The 22,615-nt window shown below is 42.5% G+C and overlaps 4 protein-coding genes across 6 annotated transcripts; 3 read left to right on the top strand and 1 right to left on the bottom strand.

Moving 5' to 3' along the window:
• The first annotated feature begins 420 nt into the window (after window positions 1–420).
• Window positions 421–1,697, top strand: LOC106090445 (enkurin). The gene is made up of 2 exons (XM_013256619.2): window positions 421–1,299; window positions 1,378–1,697. Exons 1-2 carry the CDS (start codon window positions 547–549, stop codon window positions 1,549–1,551), a joined length of 927 nt encoding a protein of 308 aa, XP_013112073.2. The 5' UTR covers window positions 421–546; the 3' UTR covers window positions 1,552–1,697.
• Window positions 1,483–8,471, bottom strand: LOC106090444 (uncharacterized). 2 transcript variants are annotated; one of them, XM_013256618.2, is made up of 6 exons: window positions 8,382–8,471; window positions 8,184–8,226; window positions 7,179–8,102; window positions 6,613–7,114; window positions 6,104–6,515; window positions 1,483–1,801 (listed from the first exon to the last, which is right to left on the bottom strand). In XM_013256618.2, the coding sequence occupies exons 3-6, from the start codon at window positions 8,029–8,031 to the stop codon at window positions 1,658–1,660; spliced, it is 1,911 nt and encodes a 636-aa protein (XP_013112072.2). In that variant the 5' UTR covers window positions 8,032–8,102; window positions 8,184–8,226; window positions 8,382–8,471; the 3' UTR covers window positions 1,483–1,657. The 2 variants fall into 2 exon arrangements, with proteins under 2 accessions (XP_013112072.2, XP_013112071.2); XM_013256617.2 differs by having other exon boundaries at window positions 7,179–8,226.
• On the top strand, window positions 6,238–10,972 carry LOC106090446 (acyl-coenzyme A thioesterase 13). 2 transcript variants are annotated; one of them, XM_013256621.2, is made up of 2 exons: window positions 6,238–6,326; window positions 10,536–10,972. In XM_013256621.2, the coding sequence occupies exons 1-2, from the start codon at window positions 6,321–6,323 to the stop codon at window positions 10,884–10,886; spliced, it is 357 nt and encodes a 118-aa protein (XP_013112075.1). In that variant the 5' UTR covers window positions 6,238–6,320; the 3' UTR covers window positions 10,887–10,972. The 2 variants fall into 2 exon arrangements, with proteins under 2 accessions (XP_013112075.1, XP_013112074.1); XM_013256620.2 differs by lacking the exon at window positions 6,238–6,326 and adding an exon at window positions 8,443–8,529.
• Window positions 10,973–11,021: 49 nt separating this feature from the next.
• Window positions 11,022–22,525, top strand: LOC106090448 (acyl-coenzyme A thioesterase 13). The gene is made up of 2 exons (XM_013256622.2): window positions 11,022–11,205; window positions 22,132–22,525. The coding sequence occupies exons 1-2, from the start codon at window positions 11,116–11,118 to the stop codon at window positions 22,471–22,473; spliced, it is 432 nt and encodes a 143-aa protein (XP_013112076.2). The 5' UTR covers window positions 11,022–11,115; the 3' UTR covers window positions 22,474–22,525.
• The last annotated feature ends 90 nt before the right edge of the window (window positions 22,526–22,615 follow it).

Here is a 22,615-nt window from a genome sequence, read left to right as displayed (position 1 = left end):
CACGGAATTCCTGGCTTACATTTTCTTTTTCGAGGTTACTTTTTAGTATCCATAGCGCACAACAAGCCGACTACTGGCTTGTTGTTGTAGCAGTGTATTGTACACTGAGGCGGCAGCCCTTGGAACGTACATCCGGCTGCCATGGGATTGTACTGGCTTGAGTGTATTTCCATAGTGGCATAATATTACGAATTTTTATGAAAATCAGATTTTTGCAAAAATTAAGTTTTTAACAAATTTTTTAAAAAATTTGCGAAAATTTTGAAATGTATTTTTTTGAGATAGGCAACATTTTTTATAAAAACTCTTTTGGTTACCACCAAGGCGGTTGTATTTCTAAAGATGCGCTTTGGTTGGTTACCGTTCTTAAGCGTTCAAATAAACAAATCACTTGGCAACTTTCTGGTGAATTGTTTGTGTGGGTAACCAGGTGCCTCCAGCACTTGGGAGAATATACATTTTACAAAAAACAAACAACTTATCGAGTAAACTTAACCAAAACACAGTCATTAAATAAATATTTTTCAAATCTCTTGGCTACAAATAATGTCTCTTGTCTATATAACCTACCACGATGAAAATATTTCGGATGTGGACAATGACAATGATTATCTCAAATCGCGACGCCCACGCCTAAAGTACAATTCCAAATTCAAGGAAATGGTACGAGAAGAAAAAAATTCCAGACATGTCATTGAAATGCCGAATCGTAAAAAGCTCCTTACAAGCTCAGCCAAAAATAGCCATCAAACTATGGGCTATGCCGTTACCCCGGTGGAGTTGCCGTGCAACTTCCTAAAAAAGAATCAAGGGGTAAAATGGCAACGTTTAAATGAACATCAATGCCCACCACATAGGCATATACCACCAGTGCCACAATTCCAACGTCATCAGATGGGACCACACCATCATATCATTGAGGAGATAAAGAAAGATCAAAAGGAGGAGCTGTTTTGTCCCCGCACACGTTTCCTCCCGGGGCATAAGCATAGGGCAAATTTCGTGGCACTCAATGTGGAGTTGATAAAAAAGGCCGAAACGCGCAGGCCTCCTCCACGTTACATAGATACAGCTAAAGGTGATCGCCATAGCTTATTGAATAGTGGTTTGATACCTCAATACATTTGCTCCAAGAAATTTGGCAAAGTTCCTTGCTATCTGGATGCTCGTAAGAAAATATTGAACCAATTGACTAATCGTTGTCTGCAACAAACTAAAATGGAAGCGGAAAATGCTTGTGCCCGATATATGCCGACAGTGAAGAAGTTATCATCAGAAGAGCGAAAGGAAATATTAGAGGTGAGAACATTCATAGGACAAGTTTTCAGTTAATCTTTTAATTTGAATTAATTACAATTTTTTACATTCTCAATACAGGGCCTCAGAACCAACTTTACCAATCTCTTCAAAATCTATCAAAGCCTTTCGGTATGCACGGATACCGTGACCAAACAACTGAAGAAAGGAAAAATGGAAAACGAATTACGTCAATTGGAGCAGGACATCCATCTCATGGAGCACAACCCTGAGATATATGTTTCAGCCTACTGAGATTTCCAGCGTTTACTTTATTAAAATAAAAAAAAAATCAAATTTACTTCTATTTTGTATAACTATTTACACTAAACAATTGCATACATACGATACTCACTTACAACTACAGATTATCCTCCTTTAATAAAAATCTACAAAAAGTACATTTAATTATTTCATTTGCTGGAAATAACTCCTGCAGAGTCTCTGCAGTGCCATTGGCCAAGGCAAAGCAATGGGGACAATATTTGGTTTGGAACAATGGTAGCTGCAAAGAAAGTAAGTAGAAGGCTTTCTAAATTGAGAAACAAATATTATATTGGGGGTTGAGGAAATTTGCTTAAAAATAGAGGACAATTTTGTAAAAAGTAAATGGAACAAATCGGCTTGTAACGACCTTTCGGCAAATTTAGTAACGTCAGTTGGAAGTCACACAAAATTGTAGCCAACCCGGATGAAAATTGAGCCCTCTAAGGCGCCATATATCTTAAAGGATATCGGGTCGCTTATTTTTGTTTAATTTTGTAAAACATTTAGCTTTGCCGATAGTAATGCAAATATTGTTCATTGACATACCACTAAGAAACAGGGGCAGACTTTTCACATATCAATGAGCGCAGTCCGATTCAAGTTTTTAAGCTCAATGATAAGGGGCCTCCTTTTTATAGCCGAGTCCGAACCAGAGAATAGCAGCAAGCCACTTTAAAAAGAGTGCACACGAAAGACATGAAGTGTATGGCACGCTCACACTTTATACCAGCAATCCCATGGCAGCCGGTTGTACGCACCGGCTTGACCCGATGGAACCCTCATCGGCAAGGGTCGCCGCCTCAGTGTACTTGTTCGTCTTTTTTTTTGTCATCATCCGGAGTGCCTTCTTCGCACGCTTCTGGTCCGTGCCGGGATTGAAAAGAACCCCAGATCGTGGTTCTGTTCGGTTTGCCAGAACCGCCTCCATCATCGGTCGGTGTTGGTGAGGTGTAACCAGTGCATGGAGTAGGCACATTTCCGATCTTGCTCTGGCCTCACTTTACTACGGAAGTATAGTCATACTGGGTATGTTGCAAGGTGCTGTGCGAACATAGCCAGCAGTGGGTCACAAGCGTCGTCGTCGTTGGCTTCTGCGTCCTCGTCGTCGGACTATGCGACCCCCCCGATCTCTCCCGTGCGGCAATATACGCAACAGCAGCATCCCAGCCCCAATACTGCCAGTCCAGTACCGCGAAGTGTATCATTTTTGCAACTTAACTGTAACGGTCTCCGTGGCAAGATCGATGAGATTGTGGATTTCATGAGTCGGAAAAATATATTGGTCGCAGCTATCCAGGACACAAAGCTGACCAACACCTGCAGCTTGCACAATCGTCACGGATACAATATGCTACGTGAGGATCGCTCGAGGAATGGAGGTGGGGGATTTGCCTCCGTTATACACCATTCCGTGCAATATAGAGCCATTTCGCCTGCGCCTGGCGCTAGTGTCCCCTACATGGAGTGCATGGGGATAGCAGTCAGGTCCGGTACCGCTGACATAGCTATACAACGTGTACATACCGCCGGTTGGTAGCTGTGTCCCGATTTATGGCCAAGCTTACAACCCCGACATAAGTGGGTTACTATCTGGCCATAATCGTCTGGTTCTAGGGGACTTTAATGCGCATCACACGTCATGGCATTCTCCCCTAGGGAACGACCAGCGTGGCATAGATTTGGCAGAGCAGATTGAAGGCTCCACGTTTTGCACGGCGAATGAGGATGCCCCCACTAGGATTACGAGGAGGTGCAGCAGCTCGCCAGACATTTCTATTGCATCCCCTGATCTCCTGAGTGACGTATCCTGAAAAGCCGTCATCTCTTAGGGGTCACACCACCTCCCCATAATTCTCACCATCGACCGACCACCCGACTTCATAACCTCTGAGCGCCGGACGTTTATCAATCAGAAGAAAAGGCCGATTGGGCTGGCTTCAGAGAGTATACCAATCGCCGCTTCAGTGAACTGCCACCCCCTCGGATGTGCTAGTGGCCGAGAGGAAATTCCGAGACATCATTAACGCAGCAGGCGCTCGCTTTATACCAGCCGTTTGAATACCTTGCGAGCAAGATGGGATTCGTTGTATGGACCCCACTAACCCCAGAATCAGCGAGCTGAATCTGGAAATAAACAGGGTAATCAACGAACATAGGCGGAATTTGTGGCTGGAACACTTGGAGCAATGTAACTTAGGAACCGGTGCAGGCAAACTGTGGTCTACTGTTAAGTCACTCTCGAACCCCGGTAGACGGGATGACAGGACCTCAGTCACTTTTGGCGAAGTAACCGTGACTGTTCCAAAGAGATGAGATCCCGAGAGTGACAGGGCAAGCAGGATAGCTATTCGCCGTATCCGTGGTCTCCGAGCCGATGGACAGCCATCACAATTTACTGTGGGCGAATCATCCAAGGCGTTGGGTCCCGACAGAAACTCTACATTGATGTTGAAGAATCTGGATTTACCTGGAGTTGATGTCCCGATGTCTGGAAAATGGGCAGACTGATCCCACTACTAAAGCACCCGAGTTTGGCGGAGTCGTAGAGACCGATCTCCATTCTCTCACCAGTAGCAAAGACGCTTGAGGCATTACTCCTTCCGAGCCTTGTAGGAGAATTTCCATTCGCCGAGCATCAACATGGATTTCGAAGACTACATAGCACAACAACAGCTTTGCATGCCATCACCGCACACATTTGTCGTGGCTTCAATCAGCCTAGGTCATGTGATAGGACGGTCTTCGCGGCACTGGACCTGTCGAAAACCGTAGAGTGAAACAGGGAGTTCCCCAAGGTGGGATGATATCTTCCGCACTGTTTAACCTATACCTGTCCTCCATTCCACCCCCTCCAGACGACATAAAGATCGTATCATATGAGGACGATTATACGATCATGGCATCAGGCCCCCACACATTGTTGACATCTGCGATAAGTTGAACGTCTACCTCAACGAACTTGCCTCATATTTCGCTGCAAGATATCTGAAGATATCTGTCACCAAATCTTCAGCCACATCACTACAAATACGCGTGAGGTGAATACTGAGCTGACTGTGATGGTCGATGGAGAAATGATTCCGACCATCAAGTGTCCCAAAATACTTGGCGTCACATTTGGCAGCTCTTACACATTTTCCCCACATGTCATAGCAATTTGCGATTAAGTCAAAAGTGGAAACAAGGTCCTCAAGTCACTTTCTGGAAGCACTTGGGGTTCAGAGAAAGAAAGAAAAAGATACCTCAATCCCAGGACAGCCGGTTGTACGAGCCTCAGTGTATAACACACTGCTACGACAACAACAATAGAAAGAAACCTTGTTGACAACGTACAAAGCAATTGGCCAGTCTGTGGTAAGTTATCCAGCGCCAGTGTGGTTTCGTCAGCTTTGTGACATGCAGTGGAATAATATTCAGATCTGTCAGAATGCCGCCCTCTTGACTGCCTCAGTTCTCAGGTGGACCATCTCCATCAGAAGACAAAGATCCCGCGAAGACATAACTACATGCTGTCTAAGCGATACCTTTTGGGCTGTTATCGCAGAGACCATCCAAATCGTCATCTTGTGGATAGATATCCACCGCCTAGAAGCCTTAAAGTAGATCTACATGATCTAGAGCGTGAGGTTCAGCGGGCCTAGACAACATTCATGCAGACACGGTAGCAAATGCCGTCAATAGCTACCGAACGAATGTAGTCCTAGGAGAACAACCGCCTCCCATTGCACCTGAAGAAATTGACCTTCCCCGGCAAACCAGAGTAGTTCTGGCTCAATTATGTTCCGGCAGATGCGGCCGCCTCCGACATGCAAGAAGTATGTCCCGATTGTGACCAGGGACCACACGAAACACGTCACCTATTTAACTGTACATCCAGACCCACTCGACTCAGACCAAGATTTCTCTGGACGCCACCCCATATTAGTTGCAGAGTTCCTGGATCTTGACACCCAACAGATTGCGGCAACAATAATCAAGCAGACGAAAGATAGAACACAAAAAACTGCTACAACAACAATTGAGGCAACAACATGATAAGTGGAAGGAATGGAAGAGGTTTCAGATGCCTGTGACGATACTTGAAGCAGAGTGCGATTGTGTCTTGGACTTAGGGAACTTTGGTATTGGCATCTAGATGTTCATGCTCCACCTATTGAACAAAGTTAGAGGACAGAGTGGCCCTGGGGTCTACATTGGAAAACCAGGGACTAAGATTTGTTTCCGACTGCCTGACCATAAAACGGTACTGCAGACGCAGATACGGGCGGTGGCGAAATGCGTGAGCTGATATGGCGTTAACGCGAGGACGTCGAGTGTGAACATCTGTATGGACGTGGGCAATCAACGCCTTGGTGGGACGATGAAAATTTTATAATTCTCCTCCTCTCTTGAAAGGGAATACATTCGCATAACAATCGTTTCACCTATGGTTTTACATTGTTGAACTTACAACATATTCGCTTAATACCTCGCAGTCTTCTCAACATCACCCTCCATTTTTTTTTAATATTAAATGATATGGTATGTTAATGTTCCTTACCTGTGTATAAGAGATTGTACATCTTTTCACCTCATGACCCTCGGGGCACTTGTCAAAAGTTATGACACTTATTTCGGCTTGGCATAGCCAACACGTTTCGGGATTGTATCTAAAATCGTTTGTGACAAATTTACATTTGTTATACAGCTCTCCAAGTACATTTACGAAATGATCCATTGCATTGCGCAAAGGGTTATCGTCATTCTCATTATTTGACATGGATGTAAGTAGACGTGTGAACTGAGACTGCATACAGACCACCGAAAGTTGTTGGAATGGCGAAAGTTTAACATCAAGCGTAAATGCTATCTGTAGGTATTGTAGACGATCCAGAATGTAAACAAGTTGGACAATTGCCTCCAAGAACAAAAATTCCTCTTCCGTATTACGCTTGTAACTCTTGTATTTCATTCTATGGAAGAAAAAGAAAATCGGTGCCATTTAAAAGGGGTCCATGTGCTGGCCAAAGACTTAGAAATTGGGGAAGATTTAAATACCACGAAACTCACTTTTGGTATTTGGCAATAAAGCGCAGTATTAACAACTTGATTTGCAACTTCTGCAACATAACATCGTTTAAGACCTTCGGGCAGACCAAACGGCTTACACCGAGAAACTCCACATATTTTTCCGTATCGAGATTGTTAATTATATCCAAATTTATAGCAATCAAAAGATCTTGGGCCGCATCCATTGTTGTCAGGTTAATATTGATAAGGCTATTTAGGCTGTCCACAGTGTTAATTTTGCTAACACTAATGAATGTGGCATTTTGGGAAATCTTCGAGTGATGGGTATAGTCTTTGTTGCGTGACAATAAAAATGTCCAAAGATTACGAGATTTCGATAAGGCAATGCCTAAAATTTGTAAATTGGTCGAATCCATATCATGTTCTATCAGCTGAGGTTCCAGGCAAAGTTCTTGAGGCGTAGGCCGAGATAGGCGTATGTATGTTACAGTACTCATAATGCTGGTGGTGACATACTCATGGGGCGAAATGCTGGCAAGACCTGTAAAGAAACAAGGTAATATTCTATGACCAGGCCTCAACTAGGATTGAATGGATTTTCCTACCTGAGATCTTAATGCCTTTCAAATACAATGTAGAATTGGCCATTATATGGCCTTCAGTACTGCACAGGTATGCCAAAATATGGGCTCCTTTGCAATATATAATGACATAAGCAGACCATTGCTCGCTGTAATTGATTACTGCATGGCGACAAGCCATGCGATCTTTTTTGTTCCATAAATAATCAATGTGTGTTAATGCATGGGGCCCAATGTTCAATAACAGCACCTCTCCCATGGCAGAAGCAACCAGTAGCAGATGGTCCTTTGCTTCCATATAAACAATTCTATCAAGGGATGTTTTAAGTTTAAACCGTTCTTTGAATTGCCGCTCGTCGGGCAAATAGCTCAGAGCCACCACATAGCCGCTGGCCACACTTACATATATGACATTCTCCTCTGCCCGCGGAGACCATGTGAAATGTGTTATAACATAGTTGTCTATAAAATGCTTGAATTGTTTAAATGTCTTAATGTCGCTGGGAGATTTTGTTATAGGAAATATTTCGGCTATAAATATTTTATTTAAATTCGTTTTGACCAGTCTCCATTCATTGGTGCAGGCATCTCTTTGTGCCATTTCACATGCACCATAAGTGGTAAGCATGCAACACATTTGACAATCATTGCCCAAAAGCTCGGCATGCAGTAGTCGCGGTTTGACAGGTTCCACTGAACAATCGTAAACATATATGGGATCCATTGACAAGTCCTGGCTCTCAAGAACATCGCAGTCACTGTAGATACTGACCAAATCTATATCCTTTATTAGATGAGTAAGTGGTTTCTTTTGTGTCATCTGTACCTGGGCCAAGCGAAAAGGCAATGGAATTAATAAATCCACCGAATATAACATTTCCAAAATATGAAATTCAGAGCAATGTCCCCATAATACCACATCGTTGCCATATGTGTGTAGGCAAAAATCTGTAACGGATTCAATTTTCAATTCGCTAATGGCCAGTTGTTTTAATTTCAAATTATCCATAGTGGCAACTCTGCGATTACCTTCTCTCTCTTCTCTCACCGTTATCGATAAACTTTGCTTTTGCTATAGAAAATTGATAATCAAAACAAAACCATAAAAAAATTGTTAATATGTGCAGTGATTTTGTTTTGTTGTTGGTAAATCATATGCCACCCAAAGAACTTTGACTAGCTGATTTCATAGGACGATAAATAAACAATACTGCTCAAAGATCTTACCAGGTGATGTAATTGTTTCCTTTAGTCTTAATCGGGATTTTGTGCTAGTCAGTTGCCAGCTATGTCCGCCAAACGTGGTGTTGATTTTTTAAAAACAGTAGCAGAATATGTTGTAAAAAGCGGAGGCCACGATGCCATAACAAACGTGGTGAGTAAAAGTGTGCTGAGATTAGTAATTTCTGAATCAACCTTCTTTTTTTCTATTGATACCACAAAATTGCGCTGCACGTGAAAGTTTATTGCAGAAAACTACGAATGAGAATTAAGTCAGGGCTGTTTTTAAAATCGAGTTGCCATATTGACAATTGGGTGGCAACAGATTTGCCGGTTTAGGACATAGGTAGGATTCACTAAATAAGGTTAAGCCAAGCAATCAGCCGCCATACAAGTTTTTTTTTAATTTTTGGCAGTACTTGGCATTGAGGATGCCAACTTGTTTTCTTTTTTCATTCATTCTTTGTTTACGTTTTCACATGTTTGATGACATTTTCATTTGACATCCTTAATGATGTTCATGGGGCCTATCCATTTTATGTTTCCGCAAGTGACCTTACCTTCTATTAGTGAATCCTGGGACATAGGTAGGACGAATGCTGCTTTGTAGAGGTGCATTTTTAACGCAACGCCCAAAATCGAAGCTCAACGCGCTCATTCCGTTTTGGACTTTACAGAATTCAGACGTGTCGTATCGAATTCTGCAATAACGTCTTTTAGAATTCGGATGTCTTCTGATGTTGTGGTTTTAACAGCATTTTCATGTGGAGGTGGCGATCCTCGTCATGCTCTTATTGGTGAGCAAGCTCGCTCCGATCCAAAGGACCAATCGCCGCGAGATCAAGGTGGCCCCTGGTTATTTAAAGCTGCCATTAACCCGTCATTGTCACATCAAGCATCAGTTCCGTCATGAGTTACAATAACCGTGCCAAGTGTGGTTGAAATCCGGCCATTATCTGATGAAATTTTGTATATAAAGTATACATATGTGCTTCAACTAAGTTTGTGGAAATTTTCGTCAGAATCCATGGTGGTGGGTTCTAGCTCTAAAACTAGACCATATTTGGGTTCGACGTCGTGAATCTAAATACAACTCACTTTTAAATTTCATCGAAATTGCTATATGGCAGCTGTATCTAAATATAGTCGGATGAAAGAAAGTTGAACACAACCAACTGTTTAAAATTTCAACGAAATCGGGTAATAAATGCAGTTTTTATGGACTTAAGACTCTAAATCGGTAGATTGGTCTTTATGGCAGCTATGACTATATATGGTCCAAAGTGGACCATATTCGGGTCGGTGACGGGAGGCTTAAAACAAGTCATTGTTTCAAATTTCTGCCAAATCGGGGACTAAATGCAGCTTTTGTGGGCTTAAGACCTTAAATTGGAAGGTCGGTCTATATGTGACCTATCACAAAACGTGGGCCTATAAAGTCCATTTTTGGTCGTAAGTCTTCTAGAATAATAAATAACATCTGTTCCATGTTCCATCCACCTAGGTAAACTTTTCCTATTTTTGGCCAACTTCACTATGAACTCACGGCATAGCGTTGCCCCGAAAAGCTATAGATTAACCATGTCACCGCCCTCCACGCCAAATCGTCTGCTTTTTCATTTCACCAAGCGCATTTTTCTTCCGACTTCGCTGAAATTTGGAAGAGTGAGTTATGCTAGACCTTCGACATCGACATTGCGTATAGCATGGATCGGACCATATTTTGATATAGTTGTCATATAGAGCGATGATCATTTTAGGTCTAGAGCCGATAAATTGGACATTTTTCATTCGATTGAATGAAACTTTGAGCGGTGAGTCGTATTTGAACCCTCGAGATCCATGCCGAAGATTGTTCAGATAAGTCTATATTTAGATATACTCGTAGCTGCACATCGAAAGCACTTAAAAGTTTGAAATGCTCGAGGTGCCACCAGGGTCCTCAAATTTTATTGACCGTTTCGAAAATATCTCAACATTGACAATGCTAATTTCGTATAGATATAGATATCTCCGTTTAGTATTCCGATTTCACTATTTGTAGAGTTTGTAAGACCAAACAAAATTAATGTCCGATCCATTTAGATTGTATATTATAATCCTAAAATTGTATTTTTTTTCTCAATTTCTCAATAACGTTTGTATTTTGTCTTTTTTCAGTTTAAAATCACTGGTGGGGGCGATGGTCGTTGCATCGGTGAATTCACAGTAGGCAAATCTCACGTTAATGCCAGCGGCGGTTTACATGGTGGTTACACTGCTACCATGATAGATAACATAACAACCTATGCCCTTATGTCAGCCGGCTCCCATCCTGGCGTCAGCGTTGATTTGCATGTTAGCTACATTAAGTCGGCCAAGGAAGGTGAAGTAATTATTGTGGATGCAAATACCATAAAAACGGGTAAAAAGCTTGCCTACGTAGAGTGTGTGCTAAAGAAAAAATCGGATGGCTCCATAGTGGCAAAAGGTGGACAAACAAAATTTGTCGATTTTAAAGAAGAAGAATAAAAAATATACGGCTGTATGTGGTTGTGGTATATTTTGGGCATATAGAAAATTTAGTTAAGGTAAAATAAAAAATATTGATCTGGCAACACTTAAAGTTTTTAAACATCTGTTGGATAGTTTTGTTATTAGTTTTCATTCAGATTTGTGATAGACGGTTGTGATTTCATAACAGCAGTAAACGGAAAGTTGTTTTATTATTTATTTACTTAATAAACGTTAATAAATAGTGATGGGCACTCGTAAAAAAGGAGCAGAATTCATTAAACACATAACGGATATTATCAAGAATTCATCTGGATTTGAAAAACATTTGGAAAAGGTAGGCGGTTAATCGTCAAATTATTACCTTAAGATATAAGATTCGCCATCATATCCCATAATGCAACATGTTTTAAACAAAAAAAACTTAAATTTTATTTTAATTTGCTATTTCATAAAAGTGAATAAATAATTGTTTAGTACTTTGCTGTAAACAGAGAGCCAAAATCAACACAACTGTTTTGTTTTGTCTTCTCGCTCAATTGGCATTGAATTAATTCGCAGCTGTTGTGCTTTGGCCATACTACAAATTTAACACAGCCCTTGTATGGTTTTCTAAGATCCGAACCACAGAGTTGGTGTCTAACTTTAAATAAAAATGTTGACCGTTACAGAGTAAAACAAACCTTTTAAAAGAAAGGATCTGGCAGCCCATAACAATATGGCAATTGAATTGTGGTAAATCGACTAGAGTATATACAGTGAGCGTCAAAGGAAAATGTAAAAATGTTTTAATTTCAGTCTTCGAATTTACTAATTCTGCGAAAATAAAGAAGTTTCTTTCTGCAACACCATTCTGTTTAGCGATAAAAGAAAATTCAAAGTATTTGGCCAGAAAGAAATCTCTAAAATCCATACGGCTTTTGTACGCTTTATTTTACGATCACCAAAATGGTACTCTAATAAAAGGAATATTTAGGAATAAAAATCAATGGATGGGCGGGCTTAGCTAGTCTCCATGTATAGATTGTTGTGCGATTGAATAACTGGTCACTGCCCAGCCCAAAGGGCTAAAGCTAGAATCAATAAATTTAGCAAGAATGTAAGTCTTTAGTCATGGGCGCGTAATCGACTTCATACAATCAAGTTTGGCATTTTTGGGATGATGGAATCCGTTATCGATTAATAATTCCAACAAAAAATGTGTGAGTTTTTACCCATCTCAATTTGCCTATCGCAAACAATGAATTTTAGTCTAATTTCAAGAAATTAATTAAAAACAAGCGAGGAAAGGCAAATGTCGGGCGGTTCCGACTGTATAATACCCTACACTTATCCCATAAGTACAACGTGGGAGCTATATCCCATCCTGAACCAATTTTGATGCACCTCGGCGGATGTTTTCAAATGAGGCGTCAGCTCATGCGGACACGTACAACGTACAACCGGCTGCCATGGGGTTGTGTTCAAACTGTAATAACTACGGTCGACAGATGACAACATTGTTGCAAATTACCCAAAATCTGACTAACATATATAGCGAAGCAACATCTAAATCTGAACCGATTTCGGGCAAACTTCTCAGATATTGTGGTAGTTGTCGAGGAAAGCGTTGTATACAATTTTTGGAAGATTGATCAATATATGCACTTGCAGTGAAAATTGGACGATATTCATATATGACAGCTGTCTCTAAATCTGGACCGATTTCTATTAAGAGTCATAAAAATCCTTTCTGCCGAATTTCGAGAGAATTGGTTAACAAATGACCATTTAATTGCATTATTACAGCAAATCGGACAAACATATATAAAATTCCATGACAGCCGGTTGTACGCACCGGATTGACCCGATGGAACCCTCATCGGCAAGGGCTGCCGCCTCAATGTACGTTTTCGTCTTTTTTCGCCATGGAGTGCCTTCTCCGCACGCTTCTGGTCCGTGCCGGGATTAAAAAGAACCCCGGACCCTGTTCGTTCGGTTTGCCAGAACCGCCTCCATCATCGGTCGGTGTCGGTGAGATGTAACCGGTGCATGGAGTACGTACATTTCCGATCTTGCTCTGGCCTCACTACATTACGGGAGTATAGTCATACTGGTTATGTCTCAAGGTGCTGTGCGAACGTAGCCAGCAGTGGGTCACATGCGTCGTCGTCGTCGCCTCCTGCGTCCTCTTCGTTGGACTATGTGCACAATCGCAGTTTACACAATCGTCACGCCTGCGCCTGCGGCTAGTGACCCCTACATGGAGCGCATGGGAATAGCAGTCAAGTCCGGTACTGCCGAGATAGAGCTATACAACGTGTACATACCGCTGGTTGGCAGCTGTGTCCCCATTAATGGTCAAGCTTACAACCCCGACATGAGTGGGTTATTATCTGGCCATAATCGTCTGGTTCTAAGGGACTTTAATGCGCATCACATCCCCTAGGTAACGACCAGCGTGGCATAGCTTTGGCAGAGCAGATTGAAAGCTCCACGTTTTGCACGGTGGATGAGGATGCTCCTACAAGGATTACGAGGAGGTGTAGCAGCTCGCCAGACATCTCCTTTGCATCCCCTGATCTCCTGAGTGACGTATCCTGAAAAGCCGTCTTCTCTTTGGGGTCAGACCACCTTCCCATAATTCTTACCATCGACCGACCACCCGATTTCATAACCTCTGAGCGCCGGACGTTTATCAATCATAAGATGGCCGATTGGGCTGGCTTCAGAGGGTATACCAATCTGCCACCCCCCTCTGATATGCTAGTTGCCGAGAGGAAATTCCGAGACATCATTAATGCAGCAGCCGTTCGCTTTATACCAGCCGGTCGAATACCCCAAGTGCGGTCCAATTTCCTGGCGCATGCAGTGGTACTCGCAGACGAGCGTGATGAGTTCGTGGTATGGACCCCACTAAGCCCAGAATCAGCGAGCTGAATCTGGAAATAAACAGGGAAGTCAACGAACATAAGCGGAATTTGTGGCTGGAACACTTGGAGCAATGTAACTTAGACACCGGTGTAGGCAAACTGTGGTCTACTGTTAAGTCACTCTCGAACCCCGGTAAACGGGATCACAGGACCTCAGTCACTTTTGGCGAAATAACCGTGACTGATCCGAAGAGATGCGCCAGGTTGTTCAACCGTCAATTTATTGTGCAGCCCGAGAGTGACAGGGCAAGAAGGAGAGCCATTCGCCTTATACATGGTCCCCGAGCCGATGAACTACCATTATAATTTACCGTGGGCGAAGTTACGAATGTCATCCGTAGCGCCAAATCATATAAGGCGTTGGGGCCCGACGGAATCTCTACATTGATGTTGAAGAATCTGGATTCACCTGGAGTTGAGTACATCACTACTGTCCTTAACCTGTCTTTGAACACTCTTATAGTTCCCGATGGGCAGAGTGATCCCGCTACTGAATCCTGGAAAGGACCCGAGTTTGGCGGTGTCGTACAGACCGATCTCCCTTCTCGAGCCTCGTAGGAGAATTTGCATTCGCCGAGCATCAACATGGATTTCGAAGACTGCACAGCACAAGAACAGCTTTGCATGCCATCACCGCACACATTTGCCGTGGCTTCAATCAGCCCAGGCCATGTGATAGGACGGCCTTCGTGGCACTGGACCTATCGAAGACATTCGACACGGTCAGCCATTCCAAATTATTTGAGGACATCGCCAACACGTCCCTCCAGTTAGGCTTGATACGCTGGGTCGCGAATTATCTGTGTGGTCGCCAGTCATTTGTGGATTTTAGGGATTAGAAGTCGAAGCACCGTAGAGTGAAACAGGGAGTTCCCCGAGGTGGGGTCATATCTCCCGCACTGTTCAACCTCTACCTGCCCATTCCACCCCTCCAGACGGCATAGAGATCGTATCATATGCGGACGATTGTACGATAATGGCATCAGGCCGCCCACCCATTGTTGACATCTGCGATAGGTTGAACGTCTAACTCAACGAACTTACCTCATATTTCGCTGCAAGAAATATGAAGATATCTGCCACCAAATCTTCAGCCAGATTGTTCACTACAAATACGAGTGAGGTTAATACTGAGCTGGTTATGATGGTCGATGGAGAAATGATGCCGAGCATCAAGTGTCCCAAAATACTTGGCGTCACATTTGACAGCCCTTACACATTCTCCCCGCATGCCACAGCAAAAGTAGAAAAAATGTCCTCTAGTCACTTGCTGGCAGCACTTGCAGACAAAGAAACCTTGTTGTTAAAAGCAATTGGCCGGTCGAGACCAGAGTGGTCTCGTCAACTTTGTGACACGCAGTGGAATAATATTCGATCTAGCAGAATGCCGCCCTCCGAACTGCGACGTGCTGTGTCCTCAGTTCTCATGTGGACCACCTCCATCAGGAGACAAAGATCCCACGAAGACATAACTACATGCTGTCTAAGCAGAATTTTGGGCTGTTATCGCATAGACCATTCAAATCATCACCTTGTAGATAGATATCCATCGCCCAGAAGCCGTAAGGTAGAGCTACATGATCTAGAGCGTGAGGTTCAGCGCTACAAGAGAGAACCTCTAGATCAAGCGGCATATCAAGCAGGTCTAGACAACATTCATGCAGACACGGTAGCAGATACTGTAAATGGCTACCAGGTGAATGTAGTCCTTGGAGAACGACCGCCTTCCATTGCACCTGAAGAAATCGACCTCCCCCGTCAAACCAGAGTAGTTCTGGCTCAATTACGTTCCGGTACAGAACATGGATTGATGCCGACATGCAAGATGTATGTCAAGATTGTAACCAGGGACCGCACGATACAGGTCACCTATTTAACTGCTCGGCCAGACCCACTTGACTCAGACCCAGATCCCTATGGACGCACCCCATCTTGGTCGCTAAGTTCCTGGGTCTTGACACTCAACAGAATCAAGCAGACGAAAGATAGTACACAATAAACTGCTACAACAACAACAACATATATATGGAAGCTATATCCAAATCTGAACCGATTTTTTCCAATTTCAATAGGCTTTCTCTCTAGGCTGATAACCATGTCTGTACCAAATTTGAAGACGATCGGATGAAAATTGCCACCCGTACTTTGCACACAAATTAACATAGAGAGACGAACAGACAGACGGAGATAGCTAAGTCGAATCAAAAAGTGATTCTGAGTCGATTGCTATCCTTATAAATGGTTCTATCTTTATTCCTTCTAGGTGTTACAAACAAATGCACTAAGTTATAATACCCTGTACCACAGTAGTGGTGCAGGGTATAAATAGGGCATTGAACTTTTATATTTAAAAAGCTCTCCAAATTGAATGTTATTTTATCGACACAAATAAAATATTTATATGCTGGCTTATTCGCTGCTGATGCCTCATCTATATATCGTCACCTAAAATGTCCAAAGACGTAACCATCATTATCATAAGTTTACAGGAGAAGCAAAAAAAGGTTATAAAATGAACACTGTATAAGTTAGGTTAGGTTGAAAAGAGGGTGCGGATATTAATCCGCCCCATGCCACTATGGACATACACCTAAGCCAGTAATCGTCTTGTTGTGCGCTCTAAATGCTTAAAAAAGTAACCTCGATAATGAAAATGCTCTAACGTCTCATCATCTTCCCCACATGCCCTACATATGCTATCACTTGGCGCACCAATTTTGCACAAGTGAGCTCGTAGTCCTATGTGTCCCATTATGATCCCAAAATCTATACTGACCTTACTTCCTTTCAGTGATAGCCTTGTCCTCTCACTAACTCGGACTGCGTCGACCCGAAAGGCTTCGGGTTAACCAAGTTAATTGCCGGCAGTCTTTTGGCCTTCAGCGCCAAATCGTCTACCCTTTCATTCCCCCTTACTCCGTTATGGCCCGACACCTAAACGAGGGGGATTGTGCCATCCTCCTTACATTCCAAGACTGTTCGTGATCTTACCGTGCTGGTTGTTATTGCCCTTGTAGTCATTTTACTGTCCGTAAAGATTTTCACACTCGACGTCCTCGCATTAGCACCACACCACCTCACGCATTCCGTGATCGCCCGGATCTCCTCCTGCAGGACTGTATTATGGGCAGGCAGTCTAAAACAGATCTCAATCCTTGGGTTCTCAATGTAGACACCCAGGCCCCAAGGCTCGTGAACAGGAATATTTCAGTCTTCTCTGGGTTATCATTAAGACCTCTGGGTCTAGCCCAGTCATATGCCATATACAAGACCATTTCGGCCCTTCTGCATAGCTGGTTCGGATCCTTGCCTCTAGAAGTATTATAACATCTTCTGCATAGCAGACGGGGTCAAATCCCTCCTCAGTCAGCATCCAAAGTAATGGCGAGAAAATACCCCCCTGTCTAAGGATTGGATCAGTTTGTCGGTCCGCACATTGTTAAAAAAACCCTCGATGTCAATGCATGCCCCCAGTATTGGCATCAAAGGATTCTTCTATTTTATGCACAACCTCGTGCAGGGCGGTCTCCACCGACCTTTCCTTGACATAGACATGCTGTTTGTATTTGAGCAGTTCGCTGGATTTCCTATTATTTATCATGGTATCCAAAATACGTTCCATTGTTTTGAGTAGAAAGGTCGTAAGGCTTATAGGTCTGTAGGCATTTGGTGTCACATAACTTGTCTTGCCGGGCTTGGTTATAAATACTACCCTTGCCTCCTGCCAGATTTTCGGAGTATATACAAGTCTTATGCACGCAGGGAAAATACAGGCCAGATGCGGCGCCACATAGTCTGCCTCCTTCTGTAGTAACGCCGGAAATATTCCATCAGGTCCGGGTGACTTAAATGGTTTGAAGTTCCTCAAGGCTTCCTTTATTCCGTTATGATAAGCCTTCGATCAACTATTCCAAGATTCCGGTGTCTCCCTGAGTCCCATCGTATGCTGTGGAAAATGTGTTTTCATCAAAAGCCTCAACATGTCCTCCGTTGTCTCTGCTCTCACTCCCATGTGGTCTAATAACGTTTCAGTTGGGACATGGGTTTTTCAGAGAAACTTCTTCAACTTGCGGCGTCAGAAACGCTATCGACCTGTTCGCGGAAAAGCTTCCAAAAGGCACGTTTTGCCGATCTGGCAATCTTATTGTTTTCCTTGAGCCGTGTTTAGAACACATCCCAGTAAACTTTTGTTTTTTTTTTTTACGACGAGATCTGTTATAAAGTCTGCGGACCTCTTTTCCAATTTTGCAAATCTGCCCGGTCATCCAGGGGTTTAAGTTAAAATCCCGATTTCTTAAAATCGTTGGTTTTAAACGTAGGAGCCTTAAATTTTGTGGGATCATTTATTTTCGGCTTGTCACCAAAAAACAATTTTTGCGTCTTTAGGCATTTTAGGTGACGATATATAAAAGAGCTCCGTGACTGACTGATTGACTGATCAACGCCCAGAACAAATGGTTAATGCTAGAATGATGGAACTTGGCACCAATGTGGGCCTTGGGTCATAAGCACGAAAAAATGCGGAATTTTGTGATATTGGTACGTTGAGGTCCTTAAAATTACCCAATATTACGAAATGGTGAAAGTTTGCCCAGCGCGACCGAAAAGGGCTAGAATTGTTCCAAAGTTGGAACCATTTGGTACTTTCTTTAAAGATTGTGCTAGAGGTCTGAAATTTTGCATGTAGGTACAACTAGGAAATATATGATGGGTGACTAAATGATATATTCAAAACTCGTACATTTTGGTACCAAAAAGTGCAAAATTGTACGAAATAGCTTATCTTCGACTACAGCGAACAGGGACAGCAAGAATCAAGCAATCTGACAAACAATTTCGCAGTCTTGACAAAAATACGATATGCGGAAGCAAATGTACTAATACGACTAGAAGATATTTTTTATTTGTATATTTAGGTAATCAAACGTAAAAAGGTGGTACTTTCTTTACGGGATGAGCTAAAGCTCTCAAAATTGGGATACAGAAGATTTTTCCAAAATTTCCAATTAGATACTAAAACTTATAAAATGGTACATTCTTTACGATTACAATTGAATAAAAGCACTCAAAATAAGGATGCGGGTACACCTTGACAGTAAATAGTGCACGGCTGGAAGAATTGTTTTAAATTCGTGCATTTAGGTATGCATGCAAATGTACTAATTGTAGTGTAATTGGTGCATTGAACGAATATATTGGGCGACTAGAAGACCACCATAGGATGGGGGTATACTAATCTATTCATTCCGTTTGTAACACCTCGAAATATTCGTCTAAGACTCTATAGAGTATATATATTCTTGATCGTCTCGACGCTGTGAGTCGATCTAGCCATGTCCGTCCGTCCGTCTGTCGAAATCACTAGCGGTCGAACGCGTAAAGCTAGCCGCTTGAAATTTTGCACAGATAATTAATACCGATTTAGGTCGTTGGGGATTGCAAATGGGCTACAGCGGTTCAGAGTTAGATATAGCTCCCATATAAACCGATCTCCAGATTTGACTTCTTGAGCCCCTGGAAGCCGCAATTTTTGTCCGATTTGGCTGGTTATGTTCGGTTATGACTTCAAATAACTGTGTCAAGTACGGTCCAAATTGGTCTATAACCTGATATAGCTCCCATATAAACCGATCTTCAGATTTGACTTCTGGAGCCAACTTTTGTCCAATTTGGCCGAAATTTTGCATGTGGTGTTCTGTTATGACTTTCAATAAATGTGTCAAGTGCGGTCCACATCAGTCTATAACCTGATATAGCTCCCATATAAACCGATCTCCAGATGTGACTTCTTGAGCCCTTACAAGTCGCAATTTATGTTATTAGGCTGAAATTGAGCATGTAATGTTTTGTAATGTTATGACTTCATCCTTGTTCGGTTCCTAGAAGCTTTTATTTTTGTTGCTTTGACAGAAGTTTGGTATATAGAATAAAATTATGTCCTTCAACTAAATTTATTTCTTATACATTTTTTGCAGAATCCATGGTGGTGGGTTTCCTATATTCGGCCCGGCCGAACTTAGCACGCTTTTACTTGTTTATTTGTATACATATTTAGGTAATCAAACGTAAAAAATTTTACTTTCTCTACAGAATGATTTCCAGCTCTCAAAATTGGAGCACGGCTACACCTAGATGATAAATTTTGAGCGACCAGAGGATTTTCTTTCGAAGACGTACATTTAGGTATTAGGTTAGGATAGGTTGAAAAGAGGGTGCGGATGTTAATTCGCCCCATGCTTGTTGTGCGCTCTAAATACTAAAACCTAACCTCGAAAAAAAAACTAAAACCTAACCTCGAAAAGAAAATGTTAGGAAGTACGTGCTTGTTTGCCATACCACGCCCCTAAGTCGGTTCGTGTCCGGTATTGCATCCCCACATAAGTACCGATGTCTACTACCGCGAAAGCCGGGCAATGAAGTAGGAAATACTCCAACGTGTCATCATTTTTCCCACATGCCCACTATCCCCTGCCGCACCGATTTTGCATAAGTGAGCTCGTAGTCCCTTGTGTCCTGTAATGATAACGAAAGCTATTCTAACCTCTTTTTTACTTCCTTTCAGTTATGTTGTTGTAGCCACATTTTCTTGTTGAGGTTGCGATCCTTGTCAAGCTTCTGTGGGTGAGCAGCTCGTTCCGGTCCGAAGGACCGACCGCCGCAGATACATGGTGGCTATTGGTTATTTAAAGGCGTCAATAACTCGCCTTGCCAAAATTAGCATCATAGGCAATCAGTACATGTGTAAAATCCACAGTAAAAGTCTCGTCTTCTCACGATTCGGGTCTCCCCATAGGATTTTCGCCATCGTACCGACCGTTGCGCTGTTCCACAGTGTTACATATGCGTTCGTCGACCACGCCCTTAACTTGGACTGCGTCGACCCGATAGGATTCGGGTTAACCAATTCTTTTACGGCAGTCCTCTAGCCTTCACTGCCAAAACGTCTGCTTCTTCATTCCCCCTTACTCCGCTATGACCGGGCACCTAAACTATGCGGATTGTGACATCTTCAAAGAAGGCGTTTATCTCCTTCTTACACTCCAAGACTGTTCATGACCTTACTGTCCTGGTTGTTATTGCGCTGATGGCCAGTATACGGTCCGTAAAGATGTTCACACTCGACGTCTTCGCATGAATACCACATCACCTCACACATTCTGTGATCGTTCGGATCTCTGCCTGAAGGATCGTATTATGGTCAAGTAGTTGAAAACTGATCTTTGTCTCGGGGTTCTCACTGTAAACCCCCAGGCCCACTCTGTCCTCCAGCTTTAATCCATCAGTATAGCATGATCTCCCCGATGACAATGACAGAGTTTTATCAATCCAAGATTGTGCCTTCGGCAGCAATGTCTCGCACTCGACCTTCAGTGCCATCTCAGGTATTCAATCGGAAAACTCCTCTAATCCATTCTGGTTTCCTATCGTCGCCTTGATTATACCACGATGGTATGACCTGCTTCTATCCTTCATCCATTCTCCCAACGCTTAAAGCCTAATAACCGCAGTGGCTGCTTCATACGTTATCTGTATATCACCGTGAGCGTGGTCCTCATCGCTCCGCCTACGCCAAGACAACATGTTCTCTGAACCTGTTGTATTATCCTTCGAGCCTACGGCCCGTCTACATAGTGGTCAACATCTGTGAGCCCCTAGCTTTAAGAAGTATTATAACATAGTCTCTCAAATCCCTTCTTCAGTCAGCATCCGTAATAGGTTATTTATGGTGGTCACCCATACGTGACCAATAAGTATGCAATATTTGGAGACCCTAGTAGGACCAGCGGGGACGTTAAGGTTGCAGTCCAACCAAATAAGCGTTTATAGGCCGATCTCAGAGATAGAGCTCGTAAAATCCGACAAAAAAATGGTTACATGTCTGGAATATGTCTTACGATTTATGAGATATAGGAGTTACTAACATTTTTTTGTTGAAAAATTCAGTCAAGGTATCGTCGATATTTTTGAAATTGAAGGACTATTTTTTAATTCCAATGTGTATCGCAGAATTGGCGAAACTCACCTTTAACTCTTTCTTCTGATTTGGCTTCCTTAGAACCAAAAATTTTTTGAGCATTTTTTTTGTAAATATGACTTTCATAGAACGATTAAATGTAGAATTTAAAATTTTAAAACCACTTTAATTGACCAAGTAATTGAATAGAAATAATGAATGGAAATAATCGAAACTTCTGGTATCACATTCACTACAGTTTAAGCTTCTTCTTACACAAATGCGGTATACTCATCGCATTATCTATCACCTCATTACTGTCGTTCACTATCATCACATCGTTCGCATTCAATTAATTTGTTGCCCAACATTCTACGATTTTTCAAATTACCCACAGGTGAAAATCACTAGCGGCGGTGAGGGAAAATGTACTGCAGAATTCATCGTTAGCACGGAACATCTCAATCGTTTGGGTGGCCTGCATGGTGGCTTCACAGCTACTCTAGTTGACATGGTAACCACGTACGCATTAATGTCGAAACCATGTCACCCGGGAGTTTCGGTGAACATCAACGTTAATTACCTGAAAGCAGCTAAAGCCGGAGATGAAGTTCTAATCGATGCCAGTCTCCTGAGAGCAGGCAAGAAGTTGGCCTTCCTCGAGTGTGAGCTAAGACATAAAAAGGATAACTCAATAATAGCCAAAGGTTCACATACGAAATTTGTGGATTTCCAATAGATATGTTTAGGTACAATAGAAAATAAAAATGCTCGAATTTTCGTGATGGTTAGATTTTTGTGTTCTTTCTTGTTTTTTTTTTTTATTATTATTTGGTAAGTGTTTTCTTTAGATTATTATAGGTTTGGCCTTTGGTAGAAGT

This window comes from Stomoxys calcitrans, chromosome 1, assembly GCF_963082655.1.
Source record: "Stomoxys calcitrans chromosome 1, idStoCalc2.1, whole genome shotgun sequence".
NCBI lineage: Eukaryota > Metazoa > Arthropoda > Insecta > Diptera > Muscidae > Stomoxys > Stomoxys calcitrans.
The sequence above is the reverse complement of the archived record's forward strand: the minus strand, read 5'-3'. Positions and strand labels throughout refer to the sequence as shown.

What these genes read in the sequence shown, in the direction of transcription:
- LOC106090446 (XM_013256620.2), top strand. Translation starts at nt 8,443, where the DNA reads ATGTCCGCCAAACGTGGTGTTGATTTTTTAAAAACAGTAGCAGAATAT. An exon ending in ACGATGCCATAACAAACGTG is followed by an intron (nt 8,530 to 10,535) that starts GTGAGTAAAAGT and finishes GTCTTTTTTCAG; the next exon opens with TTTAAAATCACTGGTGGGGG.
- LOC106090448 (XM_013256622.2), top strand. Translation starts at nt 11,116, where the DNA reads ATGGGCACTCGTAAAAAAGGAGCAGAATTCATTAAACACATAACGGAT. An exon ending in TTGAAAAACATTTGGAAAAG is followed by an intron (nt 11,206 to 22,131) that starts GTAGGCGGTTAA and finishes AATTACCCACAG; the next exon opens with GTGAAAATCACTAGCGGCGG.
- LOC106090445 (XM_013256619.2), top strand. Translation starts at nt 547, where the DNA reads ATGTCTCTTGTCTATATAACCTACCACGATGAAAATATTTCGGATGTG. An exon ending in AGCGAAAGGAAATATTAGAG is followed by an intron (nt 1,300 to 1,377) that starts GTGAGAACATTC and finishes TTCTCAATACAG; the next exon opens with GGCCTCAGAACCAACTTTAC.
- LOC106090444 (XM_013256617.2), bottom strand. Translation starts at nt 8,163, where the DNA reads ATGGATAATTTGAAATTAAAACAACTGGCCATTAGCGAATTGAAAATT. An exon ending in GAAAGGCATTAAGATCTCAG is followed by an intron (nt 7,115 to 7,178) that starts GTAGGAAAATCC and finishes GTTTCTTTACAG; the next exon opens with GTCTTGCCAGCATTTCGCCC. An exon ending in GTACAATCTCTTATACACAG is followed by an intron (nt 1,802 to 6,103) that starts GTAAGGAACATT and finishes CTTTCTTTGCAG; the next exon opens with CTACCATTGTTCCAAACCAA.